The 19,931-nt window shown below is 43.5% G+C and overlaps 1 protein-coding gene across 6 annotated transcripts in view; it reads right to left on the bottom strand.

Moving 5' to 3' along the window:
* ACTN1 (actinin alpha 1) overlaps positions 1-19,931 on the bottom strand; it is an 88,326-nt gene that overhangs the window by 6,952 nt on the left and 61,443 nt on the right. For 3 of the 6 annotated variants that reach the window (XM_017830684.1, XM_017830679.1, XM_017830682.1), the window contains exons 7-17: positions 19,148-19,229; positions 17,457-17,542; positions 10,582-10,674; positions 9,210-9,440; positions 8,538-8,685; positions 7,776-7,926; positions 5,296-5,404; positions 4,648-4,788; positions 2,541-2,723; positions 1,710-1,844; positions 695-874 (exon numbers count right to left, since the gene is read on the bottom strand). In XM_017830684.1, the coding sequence (XP_017686173.1) occupies positions 695-874; positions 1,710-1,844; positions 2,541-2,723; positions 4,648-4,788; positions 5,296-5,404; positions 7,776-7,926; positions 8,538-8,685; positions 9,210-9,440; positions 10,582-10,674; positions 17,457-17,542; positions 19,148-19,229 (1,539 nt within the window). Of the gene's footprint in view, positions 1-694; positions 875-1,709; positions 1,845-2,540; positions 2,724-4,647; positions 4,789-5,295; positions 5,405-7,775; positions 7,927-8,537; positions 8,686-9,209; positions 9,441-10,581; positions 10,675-16,037; positions 16,124-17,416; positions 17,543-19,147; positions 19,230-19,931 lie in introns of all 6 variants that reach the window. The other 3 variants (XM_017830683.1, XM_017830681.1, XM_017830685.1) reach the window with 2 other exon arrangements.

Genomic DNA, 19,931 nt, shown 5'->3' with positions numbered 1-19,931 from the left:
AAAGACTTGGTCCTATTGCGAAATTCCTTTGCCTAGTCAGAAAGGCTCCCAACATTTTGGGGGCCTTTAACACAAATGAGAAGCAAATCCAATGCTTCTAGGACTTATTTAAGCAAAAAACCCCCCTTACCGAGAAAATAAATAAAACACAGTGCTTGGAAGACGCTGGTGCTCTACTGTCTCTCCTGTTGCTTAATGGAGATGGCCAGAAACCAAAAGACAAGTTCCAAAGGCTGTCTGTGTTCTGCTGGACTCATGTTGAACTCAGATTGCTCCCAAGAAACCTCATGTTGTCAACAGAAATCCAGTCTCAGATTTAAAAAAACTTCTGTTGGACTTTTTTCTTCTGCCAGGCTGTGGCAGCTCAAAATCATCAGCACTTTCCTTTCTAATCCCAGCTAATAGGCTGCCACAATAGAGTGGCAGGAGAAATGAGACCTGACAATTTTTCAAGCAATACTATTGATCTCATTCAGATTGTTTCTGTTGTCTATATTTGGAAGTGCATTGGAATGGATTGGCATGAAGTACAGCAAGGCAGAAATGAAATTCAGTGACATGTTGTTGCATGCTTGGCCACATTGTCAAGCTCTCTATTTTCCTAAGAACCAAAACACTTTGCCTGAGCTAGATGTTGCTGACACTACCTGGTCACAGCAGATGAGGGTGTCTAATCTGCTGCCAAAACATTTACCTCCATGGTGTAGTTGGTGTGCTTGTTGTCAAAGATAAGTGCTTCCTGGATCAGCTGGTGGTCTCCTTCCAACTGGTCAATCTTTGGTTTGTAATTCACAATGCTTTTCTCGTATTGCCGCAAGTGGTTGAGCTGGTCCTCCAGGGTCCCGTGCATCTCTATTGAAATGCGGCCAATCTCCTGCATTAGCAAAGTCACAGGAGTTAAGACTCCACTGAAAGGACAAGCCTCAACATGCTTGACATTTATTGCAGCGATTTCACTCTCACACAGGATGATGATTCAAAAAAAAATAATCTCATGGAGCAGTTACTTCACATAAACTGAGACAGTGTCAGCAAAAAATTTAGCAGAGCCCTGAACATTTTCCAAGTGAGGTGAATCACATAAGATGTGTCTAACACAAGGATACATAAGAAAAGGAAACTGCAGTCCATAAGCTAGTAATGTACCAAGCCAGATCTTTTTCTGGTGTACTGTCCGCCACTAACTTAGTCCCTTCATACAGACATATTTCTGTAATTGCTCTTTTCTTTCCAACTTCTGCCATCAGTAATAGGTTCATATTCTTGCATTTCATCAACTCCATTTACTTCAACTCAAATCTTACCTAAAAAGAGATCTCCCTTAAAAATGTCTCCTCTGAAGAGATTTGATATGCTAATTGTATTTATTTTGTCATGTGGATCAAGACCATTGCTGTGAAAGCAATTACACAAACTATGTCTCTGATCTAGAGTTTTTAACTTGCTGCATATAAACACAAATCTTAAAATACCAGCGTTCCCTATCTTAAGTCATGCTTTTTGTCTGGTACTAAAGAGTTACAGGGAGAAAAGTACAAGCGCTTCAGTAATCGATATCAATCTTGAGATTCTTTGTATTTTCTATGATATTTCTCTTACTGCAACTTGGAAGAAAGAACGGCTGTGACAGTGGTCAAGAAAGATCAAGGATAAGAATATCAGTGAAGATCACAAAGGAAAACAGTGTTTCAAAATTTGCAAAGCACTACCTCCATCTTGGTCTGGATCCAGGGTCCAATGACATTGGCTTGTGCACCAAACTGTTTACGAAGTCGTTCATTTTGCTGTTGGCGAGCATGTTCTTCCATCAGGGCTTGATCCCTTCTGGGAACCAACTGCCGCACCTACAGCAAAGCATAACAAAGTGTGCAGTTTAGACACATAAAGGCATGTGTACAGTAAATGTAGAGGTTGCTGCACGGGAGGGAGGAGTAGGTGTTTGCACTGAAAAGTCACATTTAAGTCACGGTGGGCGTGGAATGTGAATGCTATCTGCTGTAGGATGCACACTGCAAACTCATCTCCAGACATGGAAGACGAGAAGAGGCTTCTATGCAGTAGTTGTGTTTTTGGCGGCTCATGTTAACTGAGTTGCAGGATCTCACTTTGGCGATTTTGTTTTGTAGTAAGAATCATCACCACAACTACTATGGACAGTAGCTACTCTTTTAAGATTACAGCAAAGAAAGGCTACTTGGCTGTGGAGATAAAACATCTGAGGAGTTGAATGGTGACAAAGGATGCTATTATACTTACTTGCAGGTCAACTGAAGACTGAAAACCTCAAAGCTTTGAAATTTAGCATCTTTCATTTAAAAATAGCACGTAAAAGGGGTTGAAACACTTCAGGCATTTGTATCAAAGATCTCTTCCACTTTCCAAGCACATGGCAATTGAGCCAAAAACAAATTACAAAATTCCGCTAAACTCAGCAGTAAGCACGAGGGGTAACTGCAGAGTAAATAATCCAGTTCCTGGGGCCCCAGTGGTTGAGCAGTGACATTCTCCCTCGCTAACTTGCAAGGTTGGAAAGAACTCACATGTTCCCATTTGCCATTGATCTCATGTGGGGTGATCGTAGTGTAAGGATTCGTTCCTGCCATGTTGACATGGTATGTCTGGACAATCTTTGAGACTTCATTGTGGATTCCCAGAATGGCCTGTCGCTCCTTGTCAGCATCTGGCAACGTGGCTTTGAACTGCTCATGAGCTGTGGTCAAGCCCTGCAGAAGGAAGGCAGCAGCAAAAAGAGGGTAAGAGCATTACTTACGGAATAACCTCTTCAGCAAATGGATGCCTGCAGAAGTGATTGCAAAAGCTTACATATTCCCAGGATACAAAGCAGTCTACTCTAACACACTTTTCAGGTTCTCTCAGCCTCACTAAATGGGCTGTTTTAAGTAGTAAAATGATATGAAGTCTTGTTTTCCCTCCGTTTCTGTCCCACAATGACCAGTGACCGAGATCACATACCAAAAAATTGTGGAATAATTCTGTCTCATAAGTTAGAGGGAACTATTTTTCCAACACTGCTCAGTAACTGCCCATCAGCTCTCTTGGGAAGAAGATCTGACTACTACCATTGCTATAAAACAGTCATGTCTCAATAGTTTAAATGCGCCATGTTTTTCTTCTCCCACTAAATATGTACTTATTCTACATCCAAGGTAACTCCAGATGAGTAGAAGGAGTCAGACTCAGTCTGAACAGAGTCAGTTAGAACCAGGTGAAGGTCTTCCAGCCAACAGCAAACTCGCACAGGCAACACATACTCCTGCTGTTGGAAAACAGCTCCTTCTCCCTGAACGCAGCAGGGCCTTTCTGCTCCCCATCTTGCTGTGGTGCCTGGGCTGTGCTCCAAGGACCGATGGTTTGGGCATGCTTGCTGGTAGTTTGTGGACAGTTGACAAGCCAGTTAGTCCTGGCTCATCTTCCACTGCTTCTACAGGCCTTCATCCTAGCAACCTAGAAGATCAAGTCTAGGGAAGCAAATGCAGGGAAAGAGGCAGCAAAATAAATGGGAAACAGGTGTGTGCAGGGATAACTGAGGGAACAGTGTGGATAGAAGAGGGAATGAAAGTAAATCACATGATTAACCACTCTCTCTCACAACACACACAGTGCAACTACTTTTCGTAAAATTCCTTCCTTACTTGGTGACTCATTACTTTGCAGCTGCTGCACAGGCTATGGAGATGTAATACAAGCGTAGGGGGCTGGGAAAGATATTGCAAACAGTCACAAAGAGATGACAGAAGTGTTTAAATGCTGTTTAGGTTTGTTCTGCGTTATGAAAGACTTAATGAACCCTTGTTCGGGAGAAAAGGATGGAAGAAACAACTAGCTGCTCAGTAACTATGTCACTACTCCTCCGCCCCCTGGCTGCATGGTATTCCCTGTTGGTGTCCCATTTGCTCTCTCACTGATGGTCACACTGCTGTCAGCCATTCTGGCAAAGAGCTGACTTGGATTCTTTTCATGAGGCCATCAAGCAGGAGAACTAGAAGTCCCCACTGCAATCCAGGAAAGAGTAATTCCTGCTCTCTGAGGTTTGAAAATTACCGGTAGATAGCTCAAGTTGCTTTCCTAACACCCTTTCAGAAGGGGAAAAACTAAGATACAGTCTTTGTTGTCTTACAGGAGGCAAGACAACTTGCATTTCAAATGGTAATTCAGGACCAAAGTGGTCAATTCTGATTATTCTTGTGCTCAGTACCGAAAACCAGCTGGCAGCACAACAACTGTATTCATGGCACATCCTATCACGTAGGACCAAATGACTCAGATGTGACATTACATGGGAGAACTGACCTGCAGACCCTGAGAGTAGCACTAAGTTTTGCTCATGTGGGTTAAGAAAAATTCCACAAGACCTGAAAAGATTCTCTCTATTTTCGGGCTTCCATTAATATGCCTCTGGAATTACACCGAAAAAGCTGCTTTCAGTTCGTTGTGTCCAGCTAGGGTGGTGTCCATGTTTTTGGAGAAAATCAAGGAAAAACATACTCATTTTTGTTTCTCTGGGTAAGGCTATCTCAATAGAGCAGAAGCACCAAAGCATCACCTACAAATTCATCACCACTGAATGCAGGAGACCCCCAACTTCTCTCTATCCCAGCCTAACTGATGCAAATGACTCCTCTGTACCTGGATCTCCTCAATGGTGTGAACAATGAATGTGTCCTGCAGGTCCTCCATGGCCCCTTCCATCCAGTTATTGAAAGGGGCAGCTCGTTTGGCATATTCCAGGTACAACTGGTCAATTGTTTCCAGTAACTTCTCTGTCCTCTGGGCATGCACCAAAAAAAAAAAAAAAAAGAAAGAAAGAAAGAAAATCAGGAAAGAGGTTAGAGAAGAATAATCACATAGACATATGAGTTGTCTGAGCTGCTCCTTCTTTTCAGACCTTTTGGTGTTCCCAGGATAGCACTGCTGTAAAAATCTCTCTGCTATTAGAGATTACACACAGGATAGATTTTTTTTCCTCTGAGAAAAATAAAATAAATCTAAGATTCTTTGAAATAAAACAAAATAAAGGCAGTCTTTTCAAGCAGAGTGAGATGACAAAACACTCAAAAAAAGTAGAAATAAATCAATAGCCTGAGCAAACAAATGGCACCATAATTGGGCTGGAAGAAAAACAGCCTAAATATACTGAAATGTAGCCCTTGTTTACAGTCCAGGATGTTCTAGAAGTTCACAAATGAGCTGAAATTACTTGTACCCACAGCAGCTTGCTTCCCACAAATGACCTATCAACATAATCCTGAAGGTCCAACTTGTAATATGTCTCACCTCCAAGGCTTCTCTACGTTTCTGGGTTAGGGCACCCAGATTATCCCACTGATCACAGATCTTCTGGCACCTGGCATTGACACTGGGAGAGTCGTAATAGTCCAGCTCACTGTAACAAGTGGGGGAAAAAATGACAAGAAGTCAAATAAAGACCTTGTGGATAAATATGAGAAACCCATTAAAAATCTTGATCAGTCTTGAGGACAGATTCAAACAAAATGCTCATGGTCTCTGCAAATAAAGTGAAGATATCAGTATTTAGTTTTGGACACACTGTATGTTATAGCACATCAAACAGCACAGAACAGGATCCCCAAGGCCTCAACAAATACTGGGGCTGGCTACCTGATGGGAATAACCTGGCACTGGGGGAAGGGAGTACAGACTTTTGCTCTAACAGGGAATAAGCAGATTATGAGCAGAGCAATCTGCTCCTGCATTCTGCTTAAGAACATTACGCAGGCTAACCACCTGCATCTTGTACATCAGAATGGAAAGCAAATATTTTATTAGGAATGCTAAGAAACTTCTAAGATAGCTATAAGATTTGCATAGCACAGGTGGCAAGGAATTATTAATTACGCAATCCAATAAATTTATTTAGGACAATCTCAGAATAAAAGTGTAGGTCTCTCCTATTTGCTTGACAGGGATTGTTTTACTGACATATCTATAGGCCGGCACTCATTGAAGACAAGCTGGTAAAAGTATGGTTGGGGAAAGGAGAGTACAGGGGCAAGTTGAAGCATGTGGTCTTGCACTGCTTTGTGCTCATGGTTCTGCACATGGTCAAAGAGGGAGAAATCTGCAGGCAGAGGGAGCTGGGAAGTGTCAGCCTTGAAAGAAAAAGGGATACTGAGTGATCCTGGGCCATCTGATGAGCATTTTTCTAAGCAGTAATACAAGTTATGCTCTTGCCTCCCCCAGCCTTGTTTCTTCATGCCATGGTATTGCCCTCCTGAGGTGTGTGGGCACCACTGCTGGTGGAATCCTCCAGTAAACCAGTCAGGAAACTGATTTGGGCTAAAAATAACTTCTTTGCTAGGTTTTTAATCCAGATCAGTTGCTTGATCTACTTTGCTGCAGAGCAGCATTGCATATGAAAGAACTCCTTCTGAAAGTCTGACTTGTAACACACCCATGCTAGACCACTACTGCTGGGGAGGGGAACATGCCATGACCCCAAACATGCCTGGCACTGTAGCTGCAGTGGCTTCCTCCAGACTCGCTGCATCAATCTGGCAGTGTATCTCTGGGGAAGAAAAGAGCTTTGCCATGGTTTTTCAGGGCATGGCCTCTTTGCTGAAATGGAAGATGCCTTTTGCAAGAATGGCAGAGCCTGCCGTTCTCACACTTCGGAGGAAGTACCTCGTAACCTCTCTCACAGCTTAGGCCTCAGTCTTCCCTGTTGCTCTTAGAACTGCAGCTGCTTTGGCTAACATGTAGCATGTCCTTTGGAAGTGACAGGTCAGGTAATGCTTGCTGACTAGCCAGCCTCAGTTTTAATCTTACTGACACGGAGGAGATTGCCTTGAACCCTCCTCCTGTTCCAAGGTCAATCCTCCAGTGGACAAGGGAGCAATTGTGTAAATATGTGTTGTTAAAGGAGATAATGGTCTTGATCCAGTAATCCGAAATTTTTAGAGAAAAACAGCTTTTCAGCCCAAGAGTACTGATCTCAGCCCAGACACTAACTTTAGATAGACCACTGTGATATAGAAATCTTTTTAAAATAGGAAACAGAGTCAAAACCAAGTTGTTCAGACTGTTTTTTGCCAAGAAAAATGGAGAATTTCAGAATCTCTCTGCGCTGCAGAGACTGGGTTTTTACCTGCCTGCTACCTCTAGCAATTAGACTCCTACACTAATGAGCCCCCATTTCTCCTGGTAAGCTGTATTACTCCAGGAAAAGAAGTGGAAGTGAAGGTTTCCAAGCTGGAGGGAAGCAGAGAGAGAGCTGAGCTGTTGTGAGGATGCCCTGGAGCAAGCGCTGAACAAAGTGCACACAGTGCAGTACTCCTGGGGCAAAGGGTGAGGCCACGATGGGCTCAAGCAGGTTTTTTTCTGCTAGAATAGGGAGGATTTTTGTATTAAAAGAGAGCAAACTGAGAGCCTGCTATCCTCTCCTCTTTCTTTCTGCTCCTGGAAGAGTATGACAGTGTTACAACTCTGAAACCTAGCAGGTGCCAGTAGCAGGTCAGACTCTTTAGGAAAGGGTTCACAGCAGCATAATGAGCTGGCAGAGGATGGAAACTTGGCTTGGGAATATAATTCTGCCACCTCCTCAACTCATCCGTTTTCTGGCCTGCTTTTCTGGTATGTCCGGATACTGGAGAGCAGTATCCTAGATACTGTTTAGAAACAGAGGAAATTCCCAGCATTTTTGCATGGGGATGGATTTATAGCTCTCCAGAGGGCAGAGGGCAAGACTCATTAAGCCTCCCTGGCCCCAAGGACAGACATGCTCTGGGTTGCCGTACTTCAGCTCTTGTGCGATTGCAGCAATCTGTTCCACGCGATCCTGGTGTGCAGCCAGGTCACTCTCAAATGCCTCGTGTTTCTTCAGCAGGGCCTTTATCTCCGAGAGGGTTGCAGTTTCATAATCCTTCTGCTGCAGCATTGCTTCCTTACCTGGGGAGGGAGCCAAAGGACAGAAGAATGAAGGACAGGACCAAAACTCCCCAAAGCCTGCTCCCTGCCACCCAGGCAGCCTTGGGGACCCTCAAAAAGGCATCTACCCCACTACAGCCACCCTGCCCGAGGCTTGTCTCCATGCCTGTTGGCCTAGAGAAGCACAATCCTCACTTTCAAACCAAGGGGTGTGAGTTTGCCATTTAAAACAGAGAAGCACACTTAGTGCTGAGAAGCACACTGAGTAGCTCAAGCCAGCACTGTCACAGTTTACACTGGACTTGTCTCAGCATGTGCAAACCGGGGTATGCTGGTCCTGTAAACGCCAACTGTAGCATTTACTGTACAGTAACTTTGCCTCGGTCCTGTAGGTGCTCTCTTCTAGACAAAGTTTTCACTTTGCCACCGTTAGAGAATGCCAATGTTGACTGTATGATGCAGAAGAGAGATCACGCTGGTTTTCATATGTTATTTTCTAATAAAATAAGAAATATATCTAGTCTTCTTGAGAGGAAACTCTCATGGAAGGACCCATGCACAATCCACCTTTTCCTCCCTACATAACTGACAGCACTGTGTCAGGTAGTAGGAAGCGTGCAGGTTGGCATTACCATCTGTCCAGGACTCATGAATGGATGCCTTCTGCCGGAACTTCTCTGCCAGGTGATCCAGCCTCTCTAGCCTCCGGATCTCATTCAATAACCACTCCTCATAGCCCTTCTCGGCCTGCTCTAGGCCACCCCAGGCATTGTTTATATCCTAGAGACAGAAGCATGAGAAGAAAAGGCAAGTTAGAAGCTGGAAGGAAGAGGTTCACCAGCATTAGTTTCAGTTAGCTATATGGTTCCAACTGATTGGAGGGAGTGAATGTGGGCTTTTCATCTCACAGTGTTCTGCAGACTGGTCAGGGAGACCAAGTGCCAGACTTAAGATAAGTGGAACTAGAAGTGTCAAGATACAATTGTCAGCAGAAAAATGCCTCTCTAAATGCTTCCCTACGTGAAACTTTTAACAAAATCCAAACATTTCTGAATCAGAAAGAATGAGAAGCACCCAGACATCTCATAAAGACATGCAACTTGTGAAAAGCCTCAGAGTCTGATTTAGACACAGGGAAGCAATGACCACTTGATCATCTCTTATCATGGCCTCATATTTTGTAGGGTTCCTCCCACAGAGCAGCTCACTCCAAAGGTGGGCATGCTCTGTTCATCCACAGGCTGAAAGGGAGTCTCATTTTTTAGGTATGATTGGGGTACATACAAGCATTTCCCCCCACTCACCGAGACCATTTTCCCTTCTGAAGGCATGAAGGCTGGCCTGTTGCTGAGCCGCAGCTTGGTCTGCAAGGTGTTGAAATTGATCTCAAGTTGGCACTTCTCTTGGACCTTGGGGGGCTTGTGCAGGCGGCGGTAGTCCCTGAAGTCCTCAAGTTTCTGCTGCATGGCTTGCATGGTGTTCTCTGGGGCCCGGTTCTCCAGCCAGGGGATGGTGCGACGAATCCACTCCAGCAACTGGAAAGAGCAATGATGAGAAGTCTTGAACTGAAAACTGTGTTAAAACTGCAGATGTTGCTCTGATTTCATTAGAGACCATTTACTTTTATGTTCGCTGTCAGAAAGATTCTGCCACTAGCAGAGCTTGTAAAGAAAAGTTTGCCAGCTTTTTTGGAAGTACATTTTCTTTAATGAGCAGCACATTCCCTTCCACACTAAGTAGTACCACTTGTTGCAGCAGTGCCAATACAACATGCTTAAGGCACAGCTTTTGCACAACCAGGACCAAAACTATGTCCTCAGATTATGCTAAAGCCTCAGAGTTTTGCTAGACTGTTGCATAACTAAAAGATAGTAAGTCATATTATCTCCAGAAGGATCTGACAGGAGAAATCAAGTTTTTGCCTTTGGTTACACTTTTCACATTCTAGCTTCCTCAAAGTCAGTGATGCTGTTTGACCAGATCTCCTCAGTGAACCTATCTGGGGAGCTGGCAAAATGCTAATGCAATGGGTGGTCTGTAGTGTGAATGGAGCAGTGCCCTATGCTTTTCAGATGAGGCTGAAACCAGGCTTATGGGCTATGTTTGCCCTTCTGTCATCCACCCTCCCCTCCCTACTTATCTACCACAAACATACTCCAGTCTACATTTAGTCTTCTCTGTAGTTTCACTGCTGTCAGTCTGTCAGCCTTCTCAGTTAACCAAAGCAGACTCCAGGTTGTATCTGACACAGATTCTTTCCAATTATCAGCAAATGCATATATCTTTCCCCAGTTATCTCTAACTTCCATTCTCCCTGATCCAATTCCTGACTTCTATACTATATCAGCATACAAGTTGTATGAAACATGTAATGAAGTTGTACAGTCCTGAGGAATGAAAGTTAAATCAGCTTGATTTTTTCCTTCAATTTTAGCATTTCTGTGTCTGCTTCTAATAAACTGAGAAATTCAAAGGTGCTCTATGGAAGCTTTCTGTTTTAAAGTAAATTGCTCTTGCCTTTAAGGTAAGTTTAATCTTTAATTATTCTCAAGTAGGAAGGGCAAAAAATAATTTTCCAGGGAAACTAGCAATGGGCCAATAGCATTCTCCAAGATTAGTTATCAGCATTAAATGCAATTTCTTTCTGCATACCACCACTCAGAAACCAACACCTACATCACTGGCCAGTTTTTCGTAGTCTTCCATGAGCTGTTCATTTTCTTGGTTGACTGCCAGCACCTTGCAGATACGATTTGCTGCTGTCTCCGCCTGACAAAGAGAAGAAAAACAGAAGAAAGGAAAACTGAAAAAAAGCACAAACCAAAACTTACAGCTTAGTTTTCTGCTACGTACCTGCAGGTAAAGTCTCCTACCCTTGTCTCTAGTAACCTGTCTGTCCTGACTTCTTTGTTTTCCATTTGACCTTCTATAATGATTTATTTTTCCCTTCTCAGGTGAATACATTCTTTAGAGATTCTCAGCTCTACTGATTCCACCCTATACGTTGTGGGATAACCAACATTTCTATGCCTTTTCTGAAGCTGCTCCTACAAGAGGGCCCTGTTGTTTGCTTTCTACCAGAGGGCCCCTGGCTGCCTCTTCACAAAGACAGGGGGTTTCTGTCAACACCTCCACTCTTCATACCAGCATTCCAAGCTGCAACTTGGTTGCAGTAACTGAGTGCTGTCAAGCTGATGAGACAGTCTCCATATGTTTATCCCAGGAAAGATCTACCTAAACAGAATTATCTGTAGACTGGACTTCTGGAAATTTGTAATTTTGTTTGGAAGATAAAATGGTAGATACTGCTCTTAACCTTAAATTCTGCCCAACAGAGCTGTCTTCCAGCTTTCTCTGTATTTCTGGCACTCATTACAGGGCCACCTCCTCCAGCATCTTGCCACATGATACCTATCGTGTAGTCAAGGTCTCATGATCCAGCTGAGAAGAGGATTTTTTTTCCCCCCTTCCTGGGTAATCTTTCTGCTTACTGTTCCAAAACAAGTCTCACCAAAAAAAGAGCCTATTGCTCCTATTTAGGTTTGTTGTTTTTTCTTTTTTTCTTTCTTTCCCTTGAGACCAAAACTTTATTCTTTTGAGGGATATGAACACATTAAACCATTAACTTGGAAAGTAAGGATCAGAAAAATCCCAGCTATGAACTCAGAAGCGCCATGCATGTGTTTGGTATGGGGAACATACAAGCAAGCTGCTCCTTGCACAGCCTGTATCTGTGGGTATCAGCTCCCTTTATCATTATCATGGTGTGTGCCATGCCACAAAGCCTCGGAGGATGTGTCCCTGTGATGGGTGTCAGGAGATTGCTCAGCACCCTCTTACCACAGTAAGAGCTGTTGCCCTGGTGCCTGGGAAAGGTGCTAGAGGCACCCACAGGACTCCTATGGAGCAGTCCTCCTTACAGAGGCTAAACAGAAATAAGGAGGAGAGGGTACATGCCAGCATGTACATGCCAACAGACCAGTTGTGAACACTGTGTCCTGCCTTAAAACTACATTTGGGACTGATGCCAAAGAAGTTTTGCTGAGCTTAGAGTTGCTAAATTTCAACCTCTTTCTATTTTTAAAAGACCTTTTATTATCTGTTTATTCAATCTCCAAGGACGTTTCAGAAAAATCCTCTAATTTTTGCAGCTGATGTGGAGCAGCAAGAATAGCAATAAAACCATAGACTGTACAGTGATGTATGGATTGCTAAGGTCCTAGGGGACATGGCAATCTTATTAATTTGTAAGAAGATGTAAAAGTATCAGTCATATGCCCCTTTACTAAAGTGGACCAGCTAAGAGATACATAGATATCAACTAATTTAAAACACATCGGAGAGACCTGTACAGGAAAAAGAGCAATTTCACTTAAAAAAAAAAATTGCAAAAAGTGCAAACAATGGTTACATTTAAGAAAGCTTGTACTTTGATCTGTTTTTACTAAAGTTTGTACTCTAATGGAGTGCTTTTGATATCCAGAGAAAACTATAGACATGGGATCAAATAGTATGTCAAAAAGACACTGCCAGAGCCCTACCATGATATGCCTGGTGGCTGCAGGGAACTGGGAGTACAAAATATTTATCTCCAGAAGAGGTGTTCACTGCAAACTCTTAACTTTCTTGCTTTTACACCCCATGGGCTCACTGCAGCAGCAGCCAGCTGTGCAGGCAGGACCCATTTCGCTGAGGCATATTTACATGTATCTGACGATAGATTTTCTCCAGCTGCCCAAGTTTAAATATGTGTGTCTATGTACGTGTGTTGAACAACTGTCCAAACACAAAGACCCTAAGAATGTCAGCAGTTATGACATTATTTGTATTATCCTAATAACAGAAATGTAGGGGCTTTCTCTCCCCTACCAGTACTTGCCTCCCTATGATTCTTGCCTACTCTTATTACTGCTCTGTGCAATAGTGTGCTGTTGCTACAGCCACAGGAAAGGCTCTGTGGCCACTATCACCATTAATGTCACAAGCAACACAATACACTGACTTGTTTTGAGCAAGGTAGAACAAAAGAATCCCAGTGCTTTCAGGCAACCTTCTCCAATACACCCCACACTGCTGCTAATGAGTTGATCTGTGGTGATGACAACCTCAAAACTGAAGTAAAACACTTTTAGGTAAAAGAAGAGTGACACAACAAGATGTTCACATGAGGCCAAGGCAGCTCCCCCTACAGCTTCATTAGTGGAGTTGAAAAAGCCATTTTTGGCTTCCCCACACTGCTAAAGGCAACAGTGCATTTAGGATGCTCATGCTGGCTCCAAAAAAAGACAGGATGCTCACAAGGCATGGAAGGAGCACTGAGAAGACGCAGCATCCTGGGGTCTGGAAGCTGCATACCTGTATTCTCAGAGAACCTGTGTGAGCTCATCAGCTTCAGTGCAGCATTGTGCTGATATATTATACTACTTGCACTCAGAGACTTTGGGGAGGGCAAGTCCAGGACATTCTTCTTGAAACCACTCTGTTGTGCATATGCATGTGCTGTCTGATGGAATCAAAATGGAAAACTGAATAGCCAAAATAGCAGTAATAAATCTGACTTTTGTCTTTTCTGTACTTCTCAACCATAACTTGAACTGCTTAGGATAAGAGTGGAGTTTGCCATCTCTCTAGTTCATGGATCCAAATCTTTCTGCTGAAGCAAATCATAAAGGAAGACATTCCCACAGTGCACTATGTAGGGATGCCTGCCTGTCGCTGTCCTCTGGCCTCAGGGGAAGATGCCTGCCTGCTGCTGTCCTCTGGCCTCAGAGGACCACTCCAGAATACTGTACACCAAACACAATGTCTTAATAAAATGGTAAAACATTAGTTAGAAATTTTCACCCCAGAAATCAAGTTTACAAAATATTAAGCCAAACAGTAGTTGCATGCATTTAGTGTGAAAATCAGAAGCGGTTAGAAAACAAGCAAACCAACCAAAGCAAGTATACCTACAAATATATATATATAAAAAAATGGCACAGAGAAAAAGCAGCCATCTACACACACGTCAGGCTGAGGACCCTGTACCTTCAAAGGCTCAGTATAAGAGAGTGAAAGAAGCAGAAAGCGGCTCATGGGACTTCCCCTTCAGGACTGGTGACAGTAATGAAAAATCTGGATGATAAATGGAGTGATATCACAGTAAGTCACCTAATTGTGCATGAGGGCAGCAACAGTAATATCTGGGCTGGGGCTTGTACTCAGTAATCACTTTGCATTTGCCTGGGGGTTTGAATTTCTGTCACTTATCAGCTGGCTAATGTACGCCTAGGGTAGCTCCAGAAAGGAGCTGTGCCCCTCCTGCCACAGGACAGTTGAGTTGCTGGCCCATCAGGACTGCTAAAAAATTAATAAATTATTAAATCTTCCCTGTAAGCAGTTTGACTACATGGGATTGAAACTTCAATAACTAAGAAGCTTCATCTCTAGTTCTTGCCCCAGCTACTTGGTTCAGGTCCTGAGGCAAGTAAGGGGTTGTTTTCAGTTGTCCCAGAAGACCTAGCATCCACCTAAATTGCTGATGAAATCGCTGCTGAACAGGTTTCCAAATCATGGAATGGGTGCAAAGAGAAGAGGAAGGGATTGGTGAGGGGTACAGCTGGTCCTGCAGCAGGCTACAACCCTCCTCATATTGTGGTTTGCTGTTTCCTCAATCTGGAGTTCCTCAGGTTAAGCAGACAGCATGGAGCTGTCCCTCAGGGGCACCTGGCAAATAGCAGGTCTCATCATCAGGCTGGCATGAGTTCTGAGACTACAGTCTTCCTGGGCAGGTATCAGCTGGCTGGAGCTTGCAGACTGGTCTTAAATGTTTTGAACAAAAAACCACAGGATCACAAAGCAGTATCCTAGCAGAAAAGTCATGACTACACAAATTATGCCAAACAGGCAAGTCTACTGCACTGCAGTGGGTCATATTACCAGTTCCTTGGAAGCAAGACAGCATCATGTAATTTATATGAAACTGGGCAGAGAACAAAAAGTTTGAACTAAAGAGCTGCTCCTTGGAACCTACTACCTGCATTTGCCTTCTGAAAGCCAGCACCACCATGGTATCTGCATCAACACTGGGACCATCAGTACTGCTTTGTACAAAAGAATCTTCTAGGAGTCAGGTTAGCCCTCAAGCTGGGCTACACAAGGACTGTGTCTCAAATAGAAAAGGCTTAATGAGAGAAAGAAGTTGTGGCTGGGGGAAACAGTGAGATTTTAATTATATTCATAACATGAAGAATGTAGTCTTGGGCTTTGGATTTTATTGTTCCAAAACCTACAATCTAAAATTAGCAGTAATCTTGTGGAAAGGCCGTAACCCAGGCAGGGTACCATATGAGGAAAGGATGAACCTTTTTCTCCCATTCAAAGGATTGCAGGGAAATCGCCATTTTGGAGGAAGTTTGTCCGAAGGAGATCTGTGACTATTAGGTTCCCAGTGTCTTGATGTCAGGCAAAGAGACTTTGGAGTAAAGAGGAAGCAGAAGAAGGAAGGAAGGCCTGAAGCTATAGAAATGGGCAAGGTAGAGGAAAGAGAAATATAACATACAAGTGGTTTGGGAAATAGGAGAATGACCAGGGAGAAACAAGGAATGGAAAAGCATTTGAGTCTGGGAAAGCTCAAGACCTGGTAGAAATGAACTTTGTGGCTGGAGCACAAAAGCGCTACATAACCAGCTCACAGATGATTCAGCCTAGGAAAAGACCTAGTGGAGGCTGGGTGTGGAAGGCAGGATGGCAGCCCAAGAATAGGCTGTCATTTCCTGGAGTGGGTGGATTTGATTGTGATACTTTTGGATGCACGCTGCCTGGCCAAGACAATGCCCACTAGTTACTGAAAGGGTACTGCCTCTGTCAGAGCAGACATGCATTCATTTTTCAATGTCAGCTTTACTAAATGCTTTCTCCTCTGCTGGGATTTGAAACTGGAGGGAAGGAGCAGCTCAAGTCTGTCTGAAAGGACATTTTCACCACTTCTCTAACAAGACTACAGATGGCACATCCAAGTGAATACCTGGATGCATTGGGCTTCCCTGCAAATGCCCTGGGGCAGACAGGGAGTCTGGCGCATTCCTCAGTGGAGAGGAGCAGTGGGCAGGGCAGGGTGAGGGGAGGGGTTGTTAGCAGTAAAGTCTCACCTTCTGCGCCCCTGAGAAGGCGTGGTAGTAACATGAGACATAGGTCATTATGGCCTTCTCATCCGGCCTTAGCGTGCCTATAATATCTGTGCAGAGAAGGAAAAGAGGTTGAAAGGATAAAGTAAGAAGCAGCACATAGGATAAAACAAAACAATCATGGGTGGCGTGAGAGAGGGGGAGAAAACTTCCCATCATGCATTGCAGGACAGGCCAAACAGATTTCCATGCGGAGAGCTGGGAATTCGGATCAGAAGATGGCTAGCAGTGTTGGCTTGTGGCTCAAAGCGGCACCCCTCCCTCCCCCCCAATCCAGGGGGATCCTGAGATGGGGATCTGGGCTCTGCACCTTCACAGCTGCGGTCTGGCCCAAGGACGCAAACAGGTTGTTTGGAGGTCTGAACGCCCGCGCTCAAGGCCCTTCTGTATGCCGAGGAGCTGGAGATCAGAGCCTTCCTACACAGTGCACTTCCTACACAGTATCTGCTCTGCTGACGCGCACTGCCTGTTCCTAAGGCACTCAAGTACAGGCGGCTGCTTGGTTTTGGCAAGAGATGTGTACAAGGTTTCACCCACAAACTGTTTTTCTGAAGTGATTCCATTACCAATAGGAAAAGGGCTAAGACAGAAGCAGCAAGGACTTAACTGCCCAATTTCCAACACGGTGGGTGAGAAAAGAGGAAAAAAAGAAACAAATGAAAAAACCCAGGCATCTCCATCATGATAAGCAATTCTCTGTTTGCAAAATCACCATGGATGTACTCGTTAGACATGCTTTGTCAGCCCCAGGTGAACTGGGACTGAATTTATGGCACTACTTGAGAAAACAGCAGGTTCAGACCTTGAAGCAAGGGTGCGGGAACCTTCAGCATATGTAAGGCAAAAGACAAAGCTTTGGGTATTCATTAAACCCTTCATAAAACCACTAAGTCAGCTCTGTTTCTCCATCTTTGAAAAAGAAAAAAAAAAGTGAATAAGTATCTGTATTGTTTCCCATGGGGGCAGGCTGCAGTTTCCTGCTGGGCAAAGCATCTATGTGGTGGTCTCCACCTTTGTGAAACCAAGCATCCTAGCTCAGTTTTACCAGAAACAGAAGGTACAGGTTCTCGGCCACTAGGACAGTGGTTCATAAAGCAAATGGACAAGACATAGCTCCCCATTGCCTTAAATTTGTGTGCATGCCAAAGTGTGGCATACCTAAGTGCCACTGGAAGTACTGCTGACTACAGGACAATGGAACTCCTGGCTCCCCTGCCCCATGTATTATATCTGGGGCACCACTTTGAACCAACAGCCAACTCTACCAAGAACATAATAATAAAGATGCCCGTAGCTAGAGAGGAGAGAGAAAGAAAAAAAGGTTTGGACATTAGCAACGGCACCAGGTGTGCTCTGTGGAGGGAGCTTGGGATCCTGCGATACCTTCTGGGCTCCTGAGAAGGCGTGGTAGAAGCTAGAAACATAGGTCATGATGGCTTTCTCATCAGGACGGGCAGTTCCAACAATGTCTGTCAAAAAAAACCTCACGTTAAGAGTATAATAAGCTGATGGGAGGAAATCAAAGGAGAGGTAGAACCACAATTGTCCAGGAGGCCTGCTGGGGTACATGCTTGTCATAGCAACTCCACAGGGCTTCCCAGCTTTCCCCAGAATCCAGGATCACCTTTCTGGTTCCCCTCCCTTATGATAGAATTTCTTCTAGTCTGGCCAGGCTAATGCACCTGTATGTCAGCATGTCTTGTGTCACAGCACTTCCCTGTTCTGAGAACATTACTGTGAATGGTGGATTGAATTAATCCAAACTGGCAGCAGGTTGACATGACTTTTATAAACATATTAAACTCCAATTCTTCCATGCAGTTCTGTTCTTTGGGAAAGATCCTTTCTCCCTTCCTTTCCATGCCTCCGACATCCATTTCAATACAATGACAGCTTGAATTTCAAATGGCCCTTTCATTAGTTTCAGGGGAAACTCAACACCTCCAGAGATCAGAATTAACGGTGTGGAGGTATGCACATTAGCTGGACTCCATGAGGAAGGAGAGTGATCAGTAAAGAGCAATGAGAGCTCCTGCCAGGGTCCTTCTTCATCGCTGCTAGCTTTGCTGAGATCTACTTATTTTGGAGGTGACTTTATTTCCTACAGAATAGCAAGGAAACATTTAAATCTACTCTGGAATCCTCATGATTTTTTTTTTACTTCAGCATGATGAATGCAGGGAAAGCAAGACTCATCTCTAGGGATGGGAAGTACTACCTAGAAATACGAGCATCCTAGTTACTGAAATATAGGTTCACTAGGTTTGGCTGTGCTATTCCCACCTTTCCTCTTTGCTCCTCTCACTCCTTTATTTAACAAAAGTCTTTAACTGCTTCTCCTGTCCAACCCAAGACGGCTTTAGGCAAACAGCCAACAAACAGTGAACTATTTCAGTCCGTTGTTTGTACTCCAGAGTTACAATCTTCAAGATCTACTGCCAAGCTGGTCCTGACAAGGCTATGAAAAGTAATCCTTGCTGTCCCAGTGGCCCAGGGAAGCAGTCATAATCAGTAGGAAAAGCATCTCTGAACAACATGGAACTCTGCCTTGATCTCCAGACCTAGTCAGTGAAGGATTTTCATGCCAAACACTTCCGAGTAGTCAAGAAGAAGCAGTTTAATAATAATAATAATAACAATAACAATAACAATAATAATAATAATAATAATATCATCATGCCCTCAAAAAGAAGAGCACCAGCAATGTCAGAAAGAGCCCAGAAAAAAAAATCTGGAGCAAAAAGAACACAGTCCTACACCATACATTAACTCCTTATTTGGCCTGATTCTTCAGTCAGCAGACTATATAGCCAGCTGTTACTCATCTCTGCCTAGCACGTCAACCCCATGTTAAGATCTCCATGCCAGACTCAAAAGACTGAGGGGCACAGGAGGAAGAGGGAAGCAGAACATGTGACTCACTATTCCATAGTAGTTTTTTCCCTATACATTTACTACATGGTCATGGAGGGAGCATTCAGAGGTTACTGAATTCTCATACAAAAGAAGTCCACCTAGAAGAGTGGAAAATTTCTTGAGAAAAGCAAGTTAAAAGCCATTGGGTTCTACTTTACCTTCCGCATCCAGCATCTTGGGAATATCCAGATATTTCTCAGCCACATCAAAAGCTGTGTTTAGATTATTGAGAGGATCATCCTGGGAAAGAAACAGAAGCAGAGCATCAGCATCAACTTATGAGAATGTATACAGTGTTTCTCTCAAAAAGAGCTATTATGCTTGGTTTGGTTGAGGTAACTGTGCTGTCCAAACAAAATTATGTGTGAAGCCTCATGTAGCAGGATGAAATAATTAGTTTTCTTTTGAAAGCAGAGCCTGGAGATTCATGACAGGATAATTAACATACAGTCTATGTACTTGCAACCAGAAGGAATAATACATTTTGTCTCGAACATAGTTTGAAGTAAAATTAGCTTCACATCATATTGACAGTAAATGATGAGACCATATCTCACATTTACATCTCATATTTATATTAGGCTTGCAACTTCCATTTTAAAGAACTGCAGAGTAGTATATCTGTTAAAACATCTAAGCAATACTAAAATAGTAACGCAACATCTGCAAAGGGTTCTGTCCTTAGCTAGTGTACAGTTTGTTGAACACCACTTGAGTGGGAGGAAGAGAAATGTTTTAACAAATCTCTACAAAATAAATACATATAAAAGTACCCATTTTGCCTTGGGTATTGTTTTTCCTCCTGCACAGGACTTGTAATTTCCTTAGTACATTTCTATTCCTCTCTATATAAATCTTCTACTGTGGCAGAGTACACTTCAGATACAGATATCAATACACAATAATCAAATCCTAAACACAGTTAAATGTGACTTATGATCA

The sequence above is a fragment of the Lepidothrix coronata genome, unplaced genomic scaffold, assembly GCF_001604755.1.
Source record: "Lepidothrix coronata isolate B3197 unplaced genomic scaffold, Lepidothrix_coronata-1.0 Scaffold182, whole genome shotgun sequence".
In the NCBI taxonomy this organism is placed as follows: Eukaryota; Metazoa; Chordata; class Aves; order Passeriformes; family Pipridae; genus Lepidothrix; species Lepidothrix coronata.
Note: the sequence above shows the minus strand (reverse complement) of the source record. Positions and strands in the feature narration are given on the sequence as shown.